Below are 19,656 nucleotides of genomic sequence, written 5' to 3'. Positions count from 1 at the left end.
TCTTTTACTGAAAGAAACAGTCATGGAAAACAGGTAATTTCCCAAGATTTGTTCACTGGTTTACTCTCACTCTCTTTCTCTTCCTTAGTCTCTCTTTTTCTCTTTCTCCCTGTCTCTCTCTCTTTCTGTCTCTCTCACTGTGTACTTTAAAAGATAAGTCTTCCCTGAATCAATGCAAATGTCTGGCAGACATGAGGGGGGTGGGAAGGAGGGGGTCTCTCCTTCTGTCTCTCCCTCTCGCTCTCCTTCCCTCTCTCTTTCTCTTCTCTCCCTCTTCTCTTCTCTCTCTCTCTGGCAGCAGAGCTTGCTCTGTTGGCAGGAGTCACTAGAATAAAAACAGGAACACCAGACATAGGGGAGGGGAAAAAACGAAGTGATCCATTGAACTGAAAGTCTTTGCCCTCTCTTAATTACGTAGTGTCCCATATCTTTTCTCTTTTTTTCACTTGTTTTTCCTTTTTTTTCTTTCTTCTGTACGTAAAGACCTCTGGTTATTGGTAATTAGCTTGAGGAGAATAAAAACAGCCGATCAGGAGAGGGGTGGTGCATTGTGGAGCGAGATGGCTAACAGAAAGGTTCTATCACTCCTTCATGGATTCTTCTACCTAGCTCTGATTCAGCCCTCACTTCAAGGAGGTAGGTGTGTGCCTAGGTGAACTCAGCCATGACCTCTGCTACCTAGATAGCAGGCTTAGGGTGCAGGTATTTTAGAACAGGTGCAGGTCTGTCTCTGTGTTTCTCTTTACGCTTCTCAGTTGTTACACAGTCACTTTAATCACTCCAACCTATTTGTTGTGTGTGCAGTTCTGCCTATTTCATAAAGTGTATGGTATATTTGTCATGCATGCATTGATATATACTGACCCTGTCTTGTCTGTTTATTTTGTCTACAATCCCTGCTGAAGAAGACCTGTCTAGGAAGCAATTCAGATAACTCATTTCTGGGCATAATTCTCACAAATCCTATGCAAAACCTTTTCTCCATATAAAAGCAAAAATGTTTCTCTCTCAAATACCCTTAAAATGTTTACATCTAAAATATATAGCATAATTCTAACTGAATATTACTTTTGAAAGCTGCGCTTACAGTATGACGATTCAGTAGTCTTTATTCTATCTGACTGTCTGTACAAGTGTCAAAGGTTAGCAACAAGATTTTAAAAACCACAACTTTCCATTGCACTTAAAGTTCAAGATAACAACATTCTGTTCCATTGCATTGCAGATGCACCGCTCACTGTCTCGGTTATGATTAAAAACACAATGGTAATATGCTCCATATTAGCATGTGCTTTGAATTCTTGTAGTTGTGGCTAATATTGTCCAGGTTTTGGACCAGATACAGTATTTATGCCTGCAGGCTTAGCGTGGTTGTTGTGGCATTTTTAGAGAGCATTGTCAATGTCAGCAGATTCAGTGTCTAAATACAGATATCATAACTGTGCTTTATGCAGTCTGGCTCGTTTCTATCCAAGGTACGTATTTCTCTTTTAAGAATTGTAAAGGATTTATATTGAGGATATATAAAAGCTAGTCATTGCGAAAATTTGTGTCACACATGGTAATATTGATCCAATAATTGGATCTCCAGCAATATTTTCAACTTGATTTTATTTGATGACTTAAACAACAACATAATAGCTTAAATTTAAAAGTGAAATGAAAGGATTGTGGAGGTTATAAAACAAACATAAATTGTATTTAATTTATACGATATCAGATAAAGCAGGAGGAACTGGCCAAAAACGGGCTTGTGTTGGAAGTGCTCTTCAGGAAGAGTGAACTATAAAAGATGTAGTCATCATCCTACACTTATAAATACAGAAATCTAAGCGACCTGGCTTAGTACAAAGTAACGTATGTTTGGTTTCTAGACAGGACAGTTTCCAACAGGTTTCAGTGTTTTTGAGTGTGAGTGAAATCAGGGGCATATTCATTACGCTGATTCTGTGGCAAAACAGAAGCAAACGGAACGAAACAGGGAGGGACCTAACTGAATTTGTCCAATAGAAACTCTCATTTTGCTCTGTTTGCTTCCGTTTGGTTCTAAAAACGGTAAACGGTTTCCGTCATGCCCCGGAGGGGAGTTGTCTGTGTAGCTAGCCAGTGTAATGTAAAGCCCAGTCCCTTACAGTACTACAGCATGTCAGTGTGCATGAGAGGGTCGCTCTTCTCAGTCAGCTACAGTACATCATGTAGAATTGACCAATAATGAATTCCCAATAATGAATTCCCAATAATGAATTCCCATGTGAATTCCCAATAATGAATTCCCATGTGAATTCCCATTCTTCTGTTCCACAGCACTTTTAAAGATTTTTTTCCCTCAAAATAATGAAATCATCTTCTGTTCCCCAGCTGTTAGTGTCTGAGTCCAAGCTATTATTCTCTCTAAACTGTGTCAGATGGAGTTATAGATGGTGGAGCTGATACAGTCCATATTAAAACCCATGACTGGAATATTTTGCCCTTATATAGTCTTATATTTAACTGTATCTTAATCGGTGGCTGGATGTGCAATGTTAATAAGTGTGATGGAAGTATATGGTCAAACTTAATTGAGGTGATGCATCATAAACTCTACATACAGTAATGCATCATTAATGTGACATGTCAGACACCTGTTATAACCACCTTATGACAAATTCATCTCATTTTGACACGACATAAGCATTTCTGATGCTTGATACATAGGTTGGAAAAACCACAAAGTAACGTGAAAACCTATCTCCTTTTTATTAGACTTTATTGGATAGCAAGTTAACTTGCATGTCAATAGAAACCCCATTCTCCTGTTAAGCACCTCTGATATTTGAAAGCGGATCTCTTAGATAAGATATTTACTCATCTAATATTGTGTTTTCCCTTTTTGCCCTCACAGCAGTTTTCTTCAAACTCTTCTTTGCACTGACCTAAACCGGTGAGCCAATTGCCTCGTCCGAAACAAACAGAGCTCAGTTCAGCTTTCGAGAGCAGCTCAGCTCAGGCAGAATGTACAGCGTACAGATGGAGGAGCCAGCGAATATCAATATTGGCTTAGGAGCCAAACTTTGATCTTCAGTGAATATAAAATCCATCCCTATCAAAGTTGTTTTGAGGTGCTGAAACCAGCTCCATCTGTCTCCCTGTGAGTGGAAGGTTAAGAAACCACTCTCTATCTCGTTCCAAATAAGTGTCAATTATCTGAAAGTAATGCAAACCCCATTAACACCCAATCTCCTTTTTAAGAGGGTTCGGCACCGGAAAAAAAAACTCTGCTTGCTCATACTTTGGACAGTTATCATGAGAATGGGATTGGAGACTGTTTTCTTGTGAGTGTAAATGAGTTATGATGCATGAGGGAAAGTCAGGAAAGGAGTTGGTTAATAAATATGCAGCTTGTCAGTATAACTCTGTCTGGTATCCCTGAGCAGGTACTGTACTGTGGCAGACTGCTGCTCTGTCTTACTTCAAGTTTTTTTTAAACATTCCCACAAACAAACACCATCTGTCAGACGAATAGATTGAGGATGGGATGTTATTCTGATCAAAATAAATCTGAGGAGGACAGCTGGGGTTAAGTGGCCTCTTCCTCAAAGACACAGTCCCAAATGGCACCCTAGTTCCTACATAGTGCATTACTTTTGGGCCCTTGTCAAAAGTAGTGAACTATAAAGGGCATAGGGTTCCATTTGGGATGCACCCTAGTCTGACTAAATTGAATGCAGAGACTACAGTTGAATAAAGATATCTCTGTATGACTGCCTGCTCTGAGCACATTCTGTTTGATGTAAATTAGCTAATTATCTTTTCATTAATGGCGTTTCCTGTGGTATCCACTTCCATCATATGTTTACCTTGAAGTGTCTGGATAGTATGAGGCTTGTGAAGGAAAGACCAAACATTCTGTCAGCTTCCAATCCTACTGCCAATCCCCTCTGAGAATAATAACTATCCTGGCCTTCGACAAACTCTTCTCTCACCCATACTTTTCTGTACTTAGTCACACAAAGTAATGTAATCAGAGTTTGTTCACTCTTCTGCATGTTAAATTGCCAAGAAGGGTATCAGATGTCAGTGTTTCATTTCACACCTCAGTGTACTATGTTACTTTAGTCCAGGCAACTCCATTCAATGACGGATTTCAAAAACCGTGCCAGAGTCATTAGTTTCTGTTTTATGACAAACACTGTTAATGACATAACCCTGACAAGCATGCAGAGGCCTGCAGAGGATTAAAAATAACAAAAGTTCCACCGACTCTGTTCATTTCCTTCCAGCCAGTCTCAATAGAATTAAAAGCCTGAGTCGGTTAGATTTGTCCTGCATGCAGTGCTGCCTGGATGCCCTGGAAGCCAGTTTGCCTCTTTTGGCGTTGACGCTCAGGCCTTCAGGACTTCAGAGGATTCTAATCCATTAGTTCTCTCCGTCAATGACACTCTCCTGGCCGCAGTTGAAGGTGAAGGAAATCATGGCAGATCGAATGGCACACCTCGCCTGTCAGTCGGGCAGACTGGTGATGAATTGCCCTGGCTTGCTGTGTTGTGTCGCCCCTGCTTTACCACTGGTTGGGTTGGTAGATTCCCAATCTGATTATCTCAACTCTGCTCTACTTTGTTGAGCTTTGCAGCAGCTCTCTGGTTCTTTATTGGAGACGTGTGTTTGTGAGCGAACCACCTTTCTGGGCTTAATCCCTTTGTATGAGGTGGGTTGCCAGGAAGGGATAACAGGATTAAATTGACACCCTGGTGTCTCGTGGCCCGTTGGCAGAGGGGCTACTGCTCAGTGCCATGGGGCACCTACTTAGGGGAAGACTTAAAAGTAATATGATCGGATCACATCTTCTTCAAAACTGAAACAACTGAATCCACTTAAAACTATTAACAGTAAAAAAATGACGTTTTAGACTCTTTAGAGGAATGGATACACCATCTGCATTATACCTTGATTGGGACTTGAGTAGTGTTCAAAGGGAGGGTATATTACTGCTAACTTTCTAAGTCTACCAGTAAATTACCAGACATTTTGTATCTTTCAAGGATTTTATGTAATTGGTCGCAAGACATCTAGTGGCCCTTTTGGGTACTTCAGATTATCACAGGTGTCTGTAATTATCTCTGGCCCTCTGTGTTGCCTTTTCACACATCAAATATATAAAATTATAAAATAAGATATATGTATTTTTTTATAGAATAACAAAGCTGTAAAACATTTTCCTAAATATCAACTTAGTGAATATCATTGGTGTTTAATATGAGTTCAGCATGAAATGTCATTTATATATTTTATTTACTTTTTTACTATGTCAATATGTCTTTGTTGTTAATGTTTTGGCACCAAACTGGTGGCAGTTGTGAAACAAGTCAATTGTTGATTAGATGATTTTTTATTTATTCATTAGGCTAAGTGTTACCACTCATGTACAATATGGGAAAAAATGCAAAAATGTTCAAGTATAAATTACCAAAGTTACAATAGATTGCCATACATTATTTGTTAATAACCAAAATTACTGAATGTTCCGGTACCTTTGGTAAATTACCGGTACCTTTGCGCAACCCTGGTCTTGAGTTACACTCTGAGAACCAGGCCGTGTGTACAATGTTGCTCCATGACCCCTTTCAGCGCTGGAGTGAGCAGGGGCTCCTGGAGATAAGACTCTCATTCTGCTGTGTTTATTCATTACTCTCACACACTCACTGGCAGGACTGTTAACTGCTCTGACATTCTCTCCATCTTTGGCAGTTTTATATTAAAACATGCTCTCTCACTACTGCACTTTCTCTCCCGAAGCCATTTTAGAACAGGATATTGCGGCTGGGAAATCACTTATCCAAACATCTGAAGCGCTTACAGAACATGTAGCATGGAGTGATTACTTACACGCTGGTTATAGATTCTGAGCATCACAATTTTTTGTAACTATGAGTGTTGCAGAAACCAAACCAGATTTGGGATGGATGAGTTGTTTTAATAGACGCATATTTCAAAAGGAGAGCACTGGAAATGTCCAGGCTGTACCATAGCTCCCTGACTGTTCTGTACGCAACACACACTTTTATTATGTGTGTCTACAGTATGTAACACAGATGGGATGTTTAATGCAACCCACTTACAAATGTATGTCTGACGTTATACTATTTATGCTTTAACATGCTCACTACTGTAATGTCACAGGTTGATCGTAAAGACTTGACATGAAATCTTCGGGAAAAAATACTACAACATTACACAGCACTGCCATAATCACTGCCCATAAGTCCTTACCGTGGTGAGGGAACAAGCATTGTTACATGGTTTGTTTATGACCATGGTTTCGGTTGTGGGTAAATGTCAACCACACAAGAATCTCCCTGGAGATGTTTGGTCTGCTGGCAACTGGTGCTAAATGCTCAACAATGAAGCATACTTAGTTAACCCAGATGATTCATTCCGACCAGACTGAACAGTACAGTGAGTAGCAGGCCCGGCCCCCAAACCTGGGTTCAAATAGTGTTCCAAATAATTTACAATACCTTAGCTGGGCTTGATTGAGCATGCCTTTTGCAATGGAATCAATAGCATTTAGTATTTTATTGGGATCCCCAATTAACGGCTGCTAAGGCAACGGCTACTCTTCCTGGGCTCCAAACAGGAAACAAAACAACAAATAAAATACATAATATGCATAACACTAAATAATACTACATCATACTACATAATACTCAGATGTCTCCTGCCTTATGATCCATTCTGGCTAACAGAAACAAAGGCTTGTGCAAGGCCAGCCGCCTACATAAGACAATATATAATACAGTGCAAATTACAATTCAAAATATATCAACATGTCTGTGTCTCTTCACAGTTACCATTTTGCCATAACGGTGTACTTTTATCTGATTTTTAATCTGTTTTTTTTGCTAGCTTGAGTTACCTGGGCTGGCAGAGAGTTTTATGTAGTCATCGCTCTATTTAATACTATGCGTTTCTCTGTTCTGGACCTGGGGACTATGATTGCATGTCTTGTGTGGTACCGATGAGTGTCCGAACTGTGTGCCAACTACTTGAGCAGACATTCCGGTACCTTCAACACATCAACACCTTGCACAAAGACCAAAAGTGATGCAGTCAATCTCTCCTCAACTTTGAGCCAGGAGAGATCACCTGCATGTTACTGACATTTGCCCCCCGTGTACATCTAAATGCTGCTCTGTTCTGGACCAACTGCAATTTACCTACACTACCGTTCAAAGGTTTGGGGTCACTTAGAAATGTCCTTGTTTTTGAAAGAAAAGCACATTTTTGAAAGAAAAGCAAATGGATTAAAAATACAGTGTAGATATTGTTAATGTTGTAAATGACTATTGTAGCTGGAAACAGCTGATTTTTTATGGAATGTCTACATAGGCATACAGAGGCCCATTATCAGCAGCCATCACTCCTGTGTTCCAATGGCACGTTGTGTTAGCTAATCCAAGTTTATCGTTTTAAAAGGCTAATTGATCATTAGAAAACCCTTTTGCAATTATGTAGGTAGGTAGGTAGGTAGGTTCTGTCTCAGCCAAGAGACACTGGAAGGCTGAAAATTAGTGGCGATTATGAGATCAGAATTCTGCCTCCATTTAAAACAGTCTGTATGTCGTTTGTTTATTTGACTTTGCATACTTTACATTTATGCTCTGCTCCACAGATGTGTGTGTCAGATAGGCTGGTGCCTTGAGTTCTGTAGGAGGGAGGGGAGGGGAGGGGAGGGGAGGGGAGGGGAGGGGAGGAAGAGAGGCAGGGAGTTCTCTGTCATCAAAATGTACTCTTTTCACACTTTCCTTTCTTTGACCCACCTCCCCCCTCCCTTTTCTCGCTAAATGTTTTGGAAAATATAATGCTAAAATGTGACAAAATGTAGGCCAGACGCAACATGTCTGATAGCTGTGGATGCTTAGTACCAGGAACGAGGGAGTCTGCTCCAATCTGCTCTGCTGCACTGCTCTGTAGATCTTGGTCTCAGGATGTCAGCCTCCTTTTTCACTGCAGTCAGAATAGGAAGGCTGATATTAAGAGAACCTTCTGGGAAGGAGGGTGACCTGGGCCTGCTGCTGGCCGCACAAGCTTTAACAGACACAGACACACTTTCATTTATAGGAGGGATGGATGGTGTGATGAATAAACAGATGGAAGGTGTTAATTCCGTAAATGGCAGGTTTCTGGAACACTCCAAACATATTTAGACACAGTTTATTTAAGCCTGAACCAGTATCTGGGCAAAGAAAGAGATGATGAATATGACAAGTTTCCTCTCTAGCCCACACTCTTAGTAAAAATGGTCCCAGAAGGGTTCTCAGCTGTCCCCATAGGATAACTCTTTTTGGTTCCAGCTAGAAACCCTTTTGGTTGCAGGGAGAAATATTTTGAGTTCCATGTAGAATCCTATGTGTAAAGGGTTCTACATAGTATTGTACCTGGAACCAGTTTCTCTGCCCAGATACTGGTTCTCCTATGGGGACAGCCGAAGAACCCTTTTAGGTTTTTAGATAACTATCGTCATTTACCACTGTTATGTACCGCCCAAAAAAGTTCTAAATAAAAATTGACAAGCAACTGAAAAAATGATTTGTCTGGAAAGAATCTGTATTGTTTTTGACCGAGTGTGCATGCGCCAAATCCACCTCATCGGCGCCTCCGATAAAATCAGTCATTACTTCCATGTACAGGTTGGCTGATCCAGCAGCAGTACAGTATCCCGAAAGATCATTCATTTTATCACTTACAGCAGTGGATGAATGTCATATCAACCTGTCGTTTCATGCGCTACACGTAATGCAATCATATTTCATGTAATTACAATGCCTTCAGAAAGTATTCATACATTCTTACGGTTGTTAGTGTTTTTTGCAGAGACACGTAATTCCAGTCCGATAGGGTTTTCCATGGAGGTTATGGGACGTCTTCCCAGATGAATGACTCTGACATTGTCATGGAATTCTGCTCTGACGGCATGTGGCAAAACGCTGTCTCCACATGAGAGTAATTTGGCACTCATGTGCAAAGTCAACAACATCCCAAAATGGCCCCCAAAAACGTATTGAACCCAATTATTTGTTTTGTTTTGTGTATTTAACACCGACAGAGAAATATCTAATTATATCTCCGTTTTGAAGTGTTCTTCACATTAAACTGGGAAAGTGATGTTAAAATGTGATTCTAAGACAGTTCTCCAAGGTCATTAGAAAGCATTTTACTGTTAAACATCAGTGCATAAAATGATGACAGACATGAATGATTTTAGATAAATACACTAATTGAAGTGTGGAAACCTGAGCAGTAGATCACACTTTTGGGAATAGCTCATAGCATTGTATTGAGGAATCTGAAAGAAATGTGTAACTGCTTAGTTTAAAAAATGCTTCATGGCATGCTTATTTTATTTCTCATTGTTAAACCCTGACTAATCAACAAAATGTGATATGGAGACATGTCCATCTGATTTGTAGAGGTGTGTATTTTATGTATGGTCTGGGAAGAAATGAAATGTGCCTCAGTGAAGGCCCAAGGTTACGCTAATCATAGCCTGCAGTAAAAATATGGCCCAATAATTGTTGTTTATTTTTTCAATTCCAGTTGGTTTAAATAGCTCGACATCATTTGTCTTACGTTCAAGGAAAAGGGAATAGAAGAAAACACGCCAGTCTGATCATTGCTGTCAAATACTCATAGGATCCATTTTTTATTACACATTGACTAAATCAACTGGAGTTAAGGTACATCATTTATTGTATAATTAATTTAATTCACAAACTGTTTTTTTTTTTGGTGATATACTGTACCTTCAGAAAGTATTCATACCCCTTGACTTTTTCCATATTTGTTGTGTTACAGCCTGAATTCAAAATCGATTAAATATATTTTTTGGGTCACCCATCTACACTCAATACCCCATAATGACAAAGTCAACATTTTTGCAAATGTATTGGAAATTAAGTACAGAAATATCTAATTTACATAAGTATTCACACCCCTGAGTCAATGGCAGCGGTTACAGCTGTGAGTCTTTCTGGGTAAGTTTCTAAGAGCTTTGCACACCTGGATTGCATAAAATTTGCATTTTATAATTTGTATAATTCTTCAATCTCTGTCAAATTGGTTGTTGATCATTGCTGGACAGCCATTTTCAAGTCTTGCCATAGATTTTCAAGTTAATTTCAGTCAAAACTGTAACTAGGTCAATTAGGAACATTCAATGTCGTCTTGGTAAACAACTCCAGTCTATATTTGGCCTTGTGTTTTAGGTTATTGTCCTGCTGAAAGGTGAATTTGTCTCCCAGTGTCTGTTGGAAAGCAGACTGAACCAGGTTTTCCTCTTGTTCCTGTACTTAGCTTTATTCTGGTTCCTTTTATCCCCCAAAAACTCCCCAGTCCTTGCCAATGACAAGCATACCCGTAACATGATGCAGCCACTAGCATGCTTTAAAATATGAAGAGCGGTACTCGGTGATGTCTTGTGTTGGATTTGCCCCAAACATAATGCTTTGTATTCAATTCTGCAGTTTTACTTTAGTGCCTTATTGCAAACAGGATGCATGTTTTGGAATATTTTCATTAATTTAGGTTACTATTGTGGAGTAACTGCAATGTTGTTGATCCATCCTCAGTTTTTCTCCCATCTCAGGCATTAAACTCTGTAACTGTTTTAAAGTCACCATTGTCCTCATGGTCAAATCCCTGAGTGGTTTCATTCCTCTCAGGCAACTGAATTAAGAAGGATGCCTGTGTCTTTCTGACGGCACTATAGATTAAGTAGACAATATAGGGTACAATTTTATAGTGATCTTTCCGAAGAGGTGAATTTGGCATGTGCGCACTTGGTCAAAACAATATATTATTTCCAGACAATACATTTTTCCGGTTGCTTGTACATTTAGAACTTTTTGGGAAGTTCATACCGGGCATGATGGCAGTGAATTACGTTATTTGTTAATTAACAAACTTATTTTGCCATTATAAAGCTTGCAGAGGTGTCTAATGGGAAATTAATGGTAGCTAACTGGACTGGAGAGGAGACTCGTCATATTCATTGTCTACTCCTCTCCCCAGATACTTGTTCAGGCTTAGCCTAAAGATCTCTGAAAGCTCTCAGAGCCAGAGGTTGGAGACGGGAGAGGAGTCGTAATGGTTCACTAAGGTTTTAACAAGTGGTGGGGAGTACTAGCAATTAGCTAAGTGTTTCCGTGCGACTTTGGATTGGAGAACAAGTTCTGCTCTATTAAATCACTAATTGTTTGCCATCCAGTCATTACAGTTCATTTTTTTGCTTTACAACTTTGCAATAAACTCGGGCCTAATAGGCCTGCATAGGTTTTCAATGAACAGACCATCAGACATACAGGCTTGTAAAAGAGGTTTTCAGTTGTATTCGGCTCTCGAGTTATGGATTTGTTTGGTCTGGTTTTATTAAAATTCATGGCCAGCTAATGGTTGGTAAACATGTCAGTGCTTATTCCTCTGGCTGATACTCAAACTGTAAACTAAGCAGAGCAAAAACGCCCTATAGAGTTAAATCTGTTCGCTTGAGTCTCGTGGACAAAACGAGCCCATTCAACTTGAACTCAAAACAATCGGAACAATGTTATTGACTAACGGAGGATGCCAAAACATCGTTCAACATTCTAGACTAAATAAAATGTTTTTTCCAGTGCCTCAGAGGTAAGGCAGATCCGTTTCATGGGAAACCATGAAATCGTGTGCTTTTGTTTCTCCCATGTTTGGCTTATAAACTATATAGATTGCTAATGCAGAATATTGCATGTTATGTTCACAGTGAAGACCAGATAGAAACTACTTTACCACCCATATGGGATTTAAATCAGGTTACTGGTAACTTTATGGTTACTTATACTGAACAAAAATATAAACGTAACATGTAAAGTGTTAAAGATCCCAGAAATGTTCCATAGACACTAAAAGCTTATTTCTCTCAAATTTTGTGCACAAGTTTGTTTACATCCCTTAAATTTAGCATTTCTCCTTTGCCAAGATAATCCATCCACCTGACAGGTGTGGCATATCAAGAAGCAGATTAAACAGCATGATCATTACACAGGTGGACCTTGTGCTGGGGGCAATAAAAGGCCACTCTAAAATGTGCAGTTTTGTCACACAACACCGATGTCTGAAGTTTTTAGGGAGCGTGCAATTATCATGCTGACTGCACGGATGTCCACCAGAGCTGTTGCCAGGGAATTTAATGTTCTTTTCTGTACCATAAGTCGCCTCAAACATAGTTTTAGAGAATTTGGCAGTACGTCCAACCGCCCTCACAACCGCAGACCACGTGTAACCACGCCAGCCCAGGACCTCCACATCCGCCTTCTTCACCTGCGGGATCGTTTGAGACCAGTCACCCAGAGAGCTGATTGAAACCGAGGAGTATTTCTGTCTGTAATAAAGCCCTTTTGTGGGGAAAAACTCATTCTGATTGGCTGTGCCTGGCTCCCCAGTGGATGGGCCTGGCTGCCAAGTGGCTGGGCCTATGCCCTCCAAGGCCCACCCATGTCTGCACCCCTTCCCAGTGCCTAATTGATTTATTTCTATTGACTGATTTATATAAACTGTAACTCACTAAAATCGTTGAAATTGTTGCATGTTGCATTCTAACTCTGCCAGTCTCCTTTGCCTCTGGAATGACCTACAAAGACATGCATTCCAAAAGACTCCCATGATCAAAAAATTCTTAGAGAACACTTTGAGTTTGAGCTCGACAGTGATAAGAAATCAATGACTTGATACTGTAAGTCAGCATAGTTCGCATTTCTTAGCTCAGGTCAATGAATACCTAATTGGGTTGGTTCTTGTGAACCCAGTGCCCCTTACTGGGTTCCGCCCTGCCCAGTAGTATGGTGAGGTAGCTACAGTACAGTAGTTACGATATGATGGGCTTCTGACCAGGGGGAAATTGGAGCAGGCACTACATTCACTCCATCTGCCCTCCCTCTCAACCCTGGGACAGGAAATCCTCCCTTTGATTGTGAAATGAGAGTCTGTCAGGTTGGGTTGAAGTGGAGAACAATCATTCCACCCTGCTGGTAAAGTACAGGACACTACCTGGGGGCTCTGTCATGGAGCTGGCAAGGCATCCACTGAGCTGAGGAAGGAGGGTGGAACACAAACACACACACTCATATAGCCAAATAGACTGGAGTGGACAGACACAAGTAAGCATACACATATTTAAGAACACACACACACAAATCAATCCATTGACTTGCACACTCACACATACAGTATGAGTCACAGGTTTGGACACACCTACTCATTCAAGGGTTTTTCTTTATTTTTTACTATTTTCTACATTGTATAATAACAGTAAAGACATCCAAACTGTGAAATAACACATAAGGAATCATGTAGTAACCCAAAAAGTGTTCAATCAAAAGATTTTAGATTCTTCAAAGTAGCCACCCTTTGCCTTGGTGACAGCTTTGCACACTCTTGGTATTCTCTCAACCATCTCCACCTGGAAGGCTTTTCCAACAGTCCTGAAGGATTTCCCACATATGCTGAGTACTTGTTGGCTGCTTTTCCTTCAATCTGCGGTCCAACTCATCCCAAACCATCTCAATTGGGCTGAGTTCGGGAGGTTGTGGAGGCCAAGTCATCTGATGCAGCACTCAGTCACTCTCCTTCTTGAACAAATAGCCCTTACACAGCCTGGAGGTGTGTTGGGTCATTGTCCAGTTGAAAAACAAAGGCTAGTCACGCTAAGCGCAAACCAGATGAGATAGTGTATTGCTGCAAAATGCTGTGGTAGCCATGCTGGTTAAGTGTGCCTTGAAGTCTAAATACAGTGCCTTGCGAAAGTATTCGGTCCCCTTGAACTTTGTGACCTTCTGCCACATTTCAGGCTTCAAACATAAAGATATAAAACTGTATTTTTTGTGAAGAATCAACAACAAGTGGGACACAATCATGAAGTGGAACGACATTTATTGGATATTTCAAACTTTTTTAACAAATCAAAAACTGAACAATTGGGCGTGCAAAATTATTCAGCCCCTTTACTTTCAGTGCAGCAAACTCTCTCCAGAAGTTCAGTGAGGATCTCTGAATGATCCAATGTTGACCTAAATGACTAATGATGATAAATACAATCCACCTGTGTGTAATCAAGTCTCCGTATAAATGCACCTGCAATGTGATAGTCTCAGAGGTCCGTTAAAAGCGCAGAGAACATCATGAAGAACAAGGAACACGCCAGGCAGGTCCGAGATACTGTTGTGAAGAAGTTAAAGCCGGATTTGGATACAAAAAGATTTCCCAAGCTTTAAACATCCCAAGGAGCACTGTGCAAGCGATAATATTGAAATGGAAGTAGTATCAGACCACTGCAAATCTACCAAGACCTGGCCGTCCCTCTAAACTTTCAGCTCATACAAGGAGAAGACTGATCAGAGATGCAGCCAAGAGGCCCATGATCACTCTGGATGAACTGCAGAGATCTACAGCTGAGGTGGGAGACTCTGTCCATGGGACAACAATCAGTCGTATATTGCACAAATCTGGCCTTTATGGAAGAGTGGCAAGAAGAAAGCCATTTCTTAAAGATATCCATAAAAAGTGTCGTTTAAAGTTTGCCACAAGCCACCTGGGAGACACACCAAACATGTGGAAGAAGGTGCTCTGGTCAGATGAAACCAAAATTGAACTTTTTGGCAACAATGCAAGACGTTATGTTTGGCGTAAAAGCAACACAGCTCATCACCCTGAACACACCATCCCCACTGTCAAACATGGTGGTGGCAGCATCAGGGTTTGGGCCTGCTTTTCTTCAGCAGGGACAGGGAAGATGGTTAAAATTGATGGGAAGATGGATGGAGCCAAATACAGGACCATTCTGGAAGAAAACCTGATGGAGTCTGCAAAAGACCTGAGACTGGGATGAAGATTTGTCTTCCAACAAGACAATGATCCAAAACATAAAGCAAAATCTACAATGGAATGGTTCAAAAATAAACATATCCAGGTGTTAGAATGGCCAAGTCAAAGTCCAGACATGAATCCAATCGAGAATCTGTGGAAAGAACTGAAAACTGCTGTTCACAAATGCTCTCCATCCAACCTCACTGAGCTCGAGCTGTTTTGCAAGGAGGAATGGGAAAAAATGTCAGTCTCTCGATGTGCAAAACTGATAGAGACATACCCCAAGCGACTTACAGCTGTAATCGCAGCAAAAGGTGGCGCTACAAAGTATTAACTTAAGGGGGCTGAATAATTTTGCACGCCCAATTTTTCAGTTTTTGATTTGTTAAAAAAGTTAGAAATATCCAATAAATGTCGTTCCACTTCATGATTGTGTCCCACTTGTTGTTGATTCTTCACAAAAAAATACAGTTTTATATCTTTATGTTTGAAGCCTGAAATGTGGCAAAAGGTCGCAAAGTTCAAGGGGGCCGAATACTTTCGCAAGGCACTGTAAATCACAGAAAGTGTCACCAGCAAAGCACCCCCACACCATCATACCTCCTCCTCCATGCTTCACGGTGGAAACCACACATGCGGATAGCATCCGTTCACCTACTCTGTGTCTCACAAAGACATGACGGTTGGAACCAAACATCTCAAATTTGGACTCATCAGACCAAAGGACAGATTTCCACCGGTCTAATGTCCATTGCTTGTGTTTCTTGGGCCAAGCAAGTCTTCTTATTGGTGTTCTTTAGTAGTGGTTTCTTTGAAGGCCTGATTCATGCAGTCTCCTCTGAACAGTTGATGTTGAGATATGTCTGTTACTTGAAATCTGTGAAGAATTTATTTGGGCTACAATCTGAGGTACAGTTAACTCTAATGAAATGATCATCTGCAGCAGAGGTAACTCTGGGTCTTCCTTTCCTGTGGCGGTCCTCATGAGAGCCAATTTCATCATAGCTCTTGATGGTTTTTGCGACTGCACTTGAAGAAACTTTCAAAGTTCTTGAAATGTTCCGCATTGACTGACCTTCATGTCTCAAAGTAATGATGGGCTGTCGTTTCTCTTTGCTTATTTGAGCTGTTCTTGCCATAGTATGTACTTTGTCTTTTATCAAATAGGGCTATCTTCTGTACACCACCCCTAACTTGTCACAACACAACTGATTGTCTCAAATGCATTGAATGTGTTATTTCATAGTTTTGATGTCTTCACTATTATTCTACACTATTATTCTACAATGTAGAAAATAGTAAAAAATTAAGAAAAACCCTTGAATGAGTAGGCGTATCCAACCTTTTGACTGGTAATGTACATCATCCTCAGAATATGCAGTCATTTTGCGAAACTTTGTACACTCAGAAAAAAGGGTTCCAAATAGGTTCTTTGACTGTCCCCACTTTTTAGTTCCAGGTAGAACCCTTTTTTGGTTCCAGGTAAAACTCTTTTGAGTTCCATGTAGAACCCTCTGTGTAAAAGGTTCTAGATTGCACCTTTTTTTCTAAGAGTGTAATGCTGTGCCCTGGACAGCCCTCTCTGACCATTCAGCCATGTGCACATTTTCCTCTTCTTTCCCTTAGGACCTTGAGCCTTGTCTGTTTAGCAAGTTCTTACTACTCAGCCAGCCATTAAGACCACAAGGCCAAACTGTAAGGAAACCCGATCGCCTCTTCTTCCCATCATCCAACTCCCTCACCGTCTCAATTAAGAGCAGTTGGGCTAGAGAGCATCCTCTCTCTGATCTGTCTCAGACCGCTTCAACTGTGAGCTCATTTGTTTTCCAAGGACACGACCGCCAAACTCTTTCAAATAAACCATCACTCAAACCGACCCCTATTTACACTCCTAAGCATTGTGTTTTTAAAACAACATGCACCGTCATAAAAACCATGTTAAGAATTCTAGCTTCATAGCATAACCATACAAATCCCTGATGGCATGTACTAAGTTTGATTGAGAATAGATGTTCTCTGTTAAACAAAAACAGACCAGATAGACTAAATATTTTCCCTTTCTGCTAATCAGATTTTGGTATGCGATTTGGGGGATTTATGTGAATATGACTGACTCTGTTGTCCTCGCTAACCTCTCTGTCCAGATGAGTGACTCAGTGTGGTCTTCGGCAGGCACAGTGTCATGCTTCAGTGCAGATTTTCACAGTTTATGTTAACTTTCCACCAGAAACACGACTACATGAGCTGAATTATTAATGTGCTTTGTTCCATTTCCTCATAGCTTTCTTTGGCTGGGGGATGCCACAAGTCTCCCCTTTTGTATTCCTCTCTCTCTCTCTCTCTGTCTCTCTTTCTCTTTCTCTCTCTCTCTCTCTTTCTCTGTCTCTCTCTGTCTCTGTCTGTCTGTCTGTCTGTCTCTCTTTCTCTCTCTCACTCTCGCTCTGTCTCTCTCTTTCTCTCTCTCGGTCTCTCTCTTTCTCTCTCTAGGTCTCTCTCTGTCTGTCTGTCTCTCTCTTTCTCTCTCTCTCTCTCTCTCTCTGTCTCTCTCTGTCTCTCTCTCTGTCTCTCTCTTTCTCTGTCTCTCTTTCTCTCTCTTTCCTTTTCTCTCTTTCTCTATTATAATTCACTCTCCTTTCTAACACACACACCTCTCCCTGTCTCTTTTTCTCTCTCTCCCTTATTCTTTCCTTACAGTTAGAGGGTTCTTACAGTATATTTCCGAATCCTGTATCCTGTAGGAGACAAACATTCTTGCTGATTCCCTTGTTGAGTAGCACTGACGTATCACTTGCTAAAGTTCTCCTAGGGGCGGAGAGAGAGAGAACATTGATGTGGCAATGGTGGCAGTAAACGTTTTACAATGTCACAGCATGTTACGTAAAACCATGGCCAAACCTCCCTCTATGCACTAAAATGTTCCTTGTTCCTCCAACTGCAGTACCTCATCTCAATGCTTGCTTAAAACAATGCATTTTTTGATAATCCGACTTTGCCTTGACCTCTTACTGTTCCGTAGTTTCGTCATGGGTTTGAGTATTGGTCATGACTGAGGTTTGGAATATAGTCATTTAAAAACTACGGATTACAGTCTAAATGTTGGACCATTAGATTAGTGTCATGAAGTCATACAGAGCTGTCACTGACCAGGTATGTTACCGCTCTGTCTCTCCAGGTGTGTACGTGCCGGCTGGTGCTGGAGTTGGAGCAGGAGGTGCTGGACCAGGTGCTGGTCTCTACCCAGGTAATATATCAGCTACCTACGACTGCACAGCGCAACTCATTACACAACATGTCTCTTTAGATAGAAGTACAGTGACACACACACGCACTCATAAAGCAGATTTTTGTGACTATGCTCATCTGTATGACACGATCTCAAAGATAATCATCAAACATCCACAACCCATCTAAAAACAGCACTTTCAAAAATACACTCATTCACAGCGCTACACTGTGACTACACAAAATGTAGTCAGCGTTACTGATTGGGATATAGCTAGCTATATGGGGCGGCAGGGTAGCCTAGTGGTTAGAGCGTTGGACTAGTAACCGGAAGGTTGCGAGTTCAAACCCCCGAGCTGACAAGGTACAAATCTGTCGTTCTGCCCCTGAACAGGCAGTTAACCCACTGTTCCCAGGCCGTCATTGAAAATAAGAATTTGTTCTTAACTGACTTGCCTGGTTAAATAAAGGTAAAATAAAAAGAAAAAGAAAAAAAAGCACATGTTGGGTCAGTCTATTGCAACCCACAGTTTAACCATTAGCCATGAGCCTGTAGTGTACAGTACTCCATGTCTCCATCTCAACCACAAACCAACCAACGATCACCACTGCACTCCCTCTCCAAACCCACTAAGAGCCCCCCGTGGCTATTGGCTTTCACTAGTGTTCAGCACGTAAAACATTAACAATCACCAGGACAGTTGAACCACACACCTCCAGCCTTAAAAACAGCCTTAAACAAGGCAGGCAACTTGAAATGGTCCTAAACGGCTGACTCATATGTGGCTCTCTTGATCATTACTGCCATATACAGAAACCCAATATCCCTTGTATTTTCTCTCTCTCTCGCTCCATACTATTTCCCATTGTACTCTGGATAAGCATAGCTGTACCGTAGGATTTCACTGTAACAGCATTGAGGCCATAAATTACAGTGAAATACAGTGTGAGGAAGCGTGAGTTGCCACACCGACCCTGTGCATTCCTCTCTTCACTCTGAGAGGTTAAAAGGTGTCTCTGGGATACTGTTGGATATTTAGTGTGTCCCAAATGACACCCTATTCCACACATGGTGCACTGCTTTTGACCAGGGCCCTGGTCGAAAGTAGTACAACTATATAGGGAATATGGTGCCATTTGGGACACCGTTTTGAAGATTTAGAATTGTAGAGATTTAGAGCCTCCTACCCACCACAGTGGTCTAGTCTCTGTGTAGAGAAACTGTATCTGGTCAGGTCAGAGACCGGAGGACCCAGAGCTAGCAGATGATCTAAGGCCCAAACAGCAGGACGGGTGGATTAATGGAGGAAAGGAGGGAGGGATTGATGGAGGTATAGAGGATCCAGGGGGAGAACTAAAACAAACGTCAACCTATCCATTGTATCACAACTCTCTTTCTGCTTCTCTTTCTGTTTCTTTTTATTTTCTTGTTTTACCAACAGGTGCTGGTGGGATACCCGCAGGAGCAGGCTACAAATCAGCTAAAACTGGGGGTGAGTAGAAAATACTTACTTTAATATCCTCCTCTACTAGTTGTCACTTAGCTGGACTAAGAGAGACTATCAG

General features: G+C 41.0%; 1 protein-coding gene across 50 annotated transcripts in view; it reads left to right on the top strand.

Moving 5' to 3' along the window:
* Positions 1–277: 277 nt before the first annotated feature.
* LOC110507708 (uncharacterized) overlaps positions 278–19,656 on the top strand; it is a 112,556-nt gene continuing 93,177 nt past the window's right edge. For 48 of the 50 annotated variants that reach the window (XM_090223521.1, XM_090223560.1, XM_090223552.1 and 45 more), the window contains exons 1-3: positions 278–636; positions 18,041–18,109; positions 19,533–19,583. In XM_090223521.1, coding sequence (XP_090079647.1) covers positions 561–636; positions 18,041–18,109; positions 19,533–19,583 — 196 coding nt within the window. In that variant the 5' untranslated portion in view covers positions 278–560. The remainder of the gene's footprint in view (positions 637–18,040; positions 18,110–19,532; positions 19,584–19,656) is intronic. The other 2 variants (XM_036965318.2, XM_090223518.1) reach the window with 2 other exon arrangements.

This window comes from Oncorhynchus mykiss, chromosome 27 (genome assembly GCF_057628025.1).
Source record: "Oncorhynchus mykiss isolate SJ-2025 chromosome 27, ASM5762802v1, whole genome shotgun sequence".
In the NCBI taxonomy this organism is placed as follows: Eukaryota; Metazoa; Chordata; class Actinopteri; order Salmoniformes; family Salmonidae; genus Oncorhynchus; species Oncorhynchus mykiss.
This window is presented reverse-complemented; position numbering and strand designations above follow the sequence as displayed.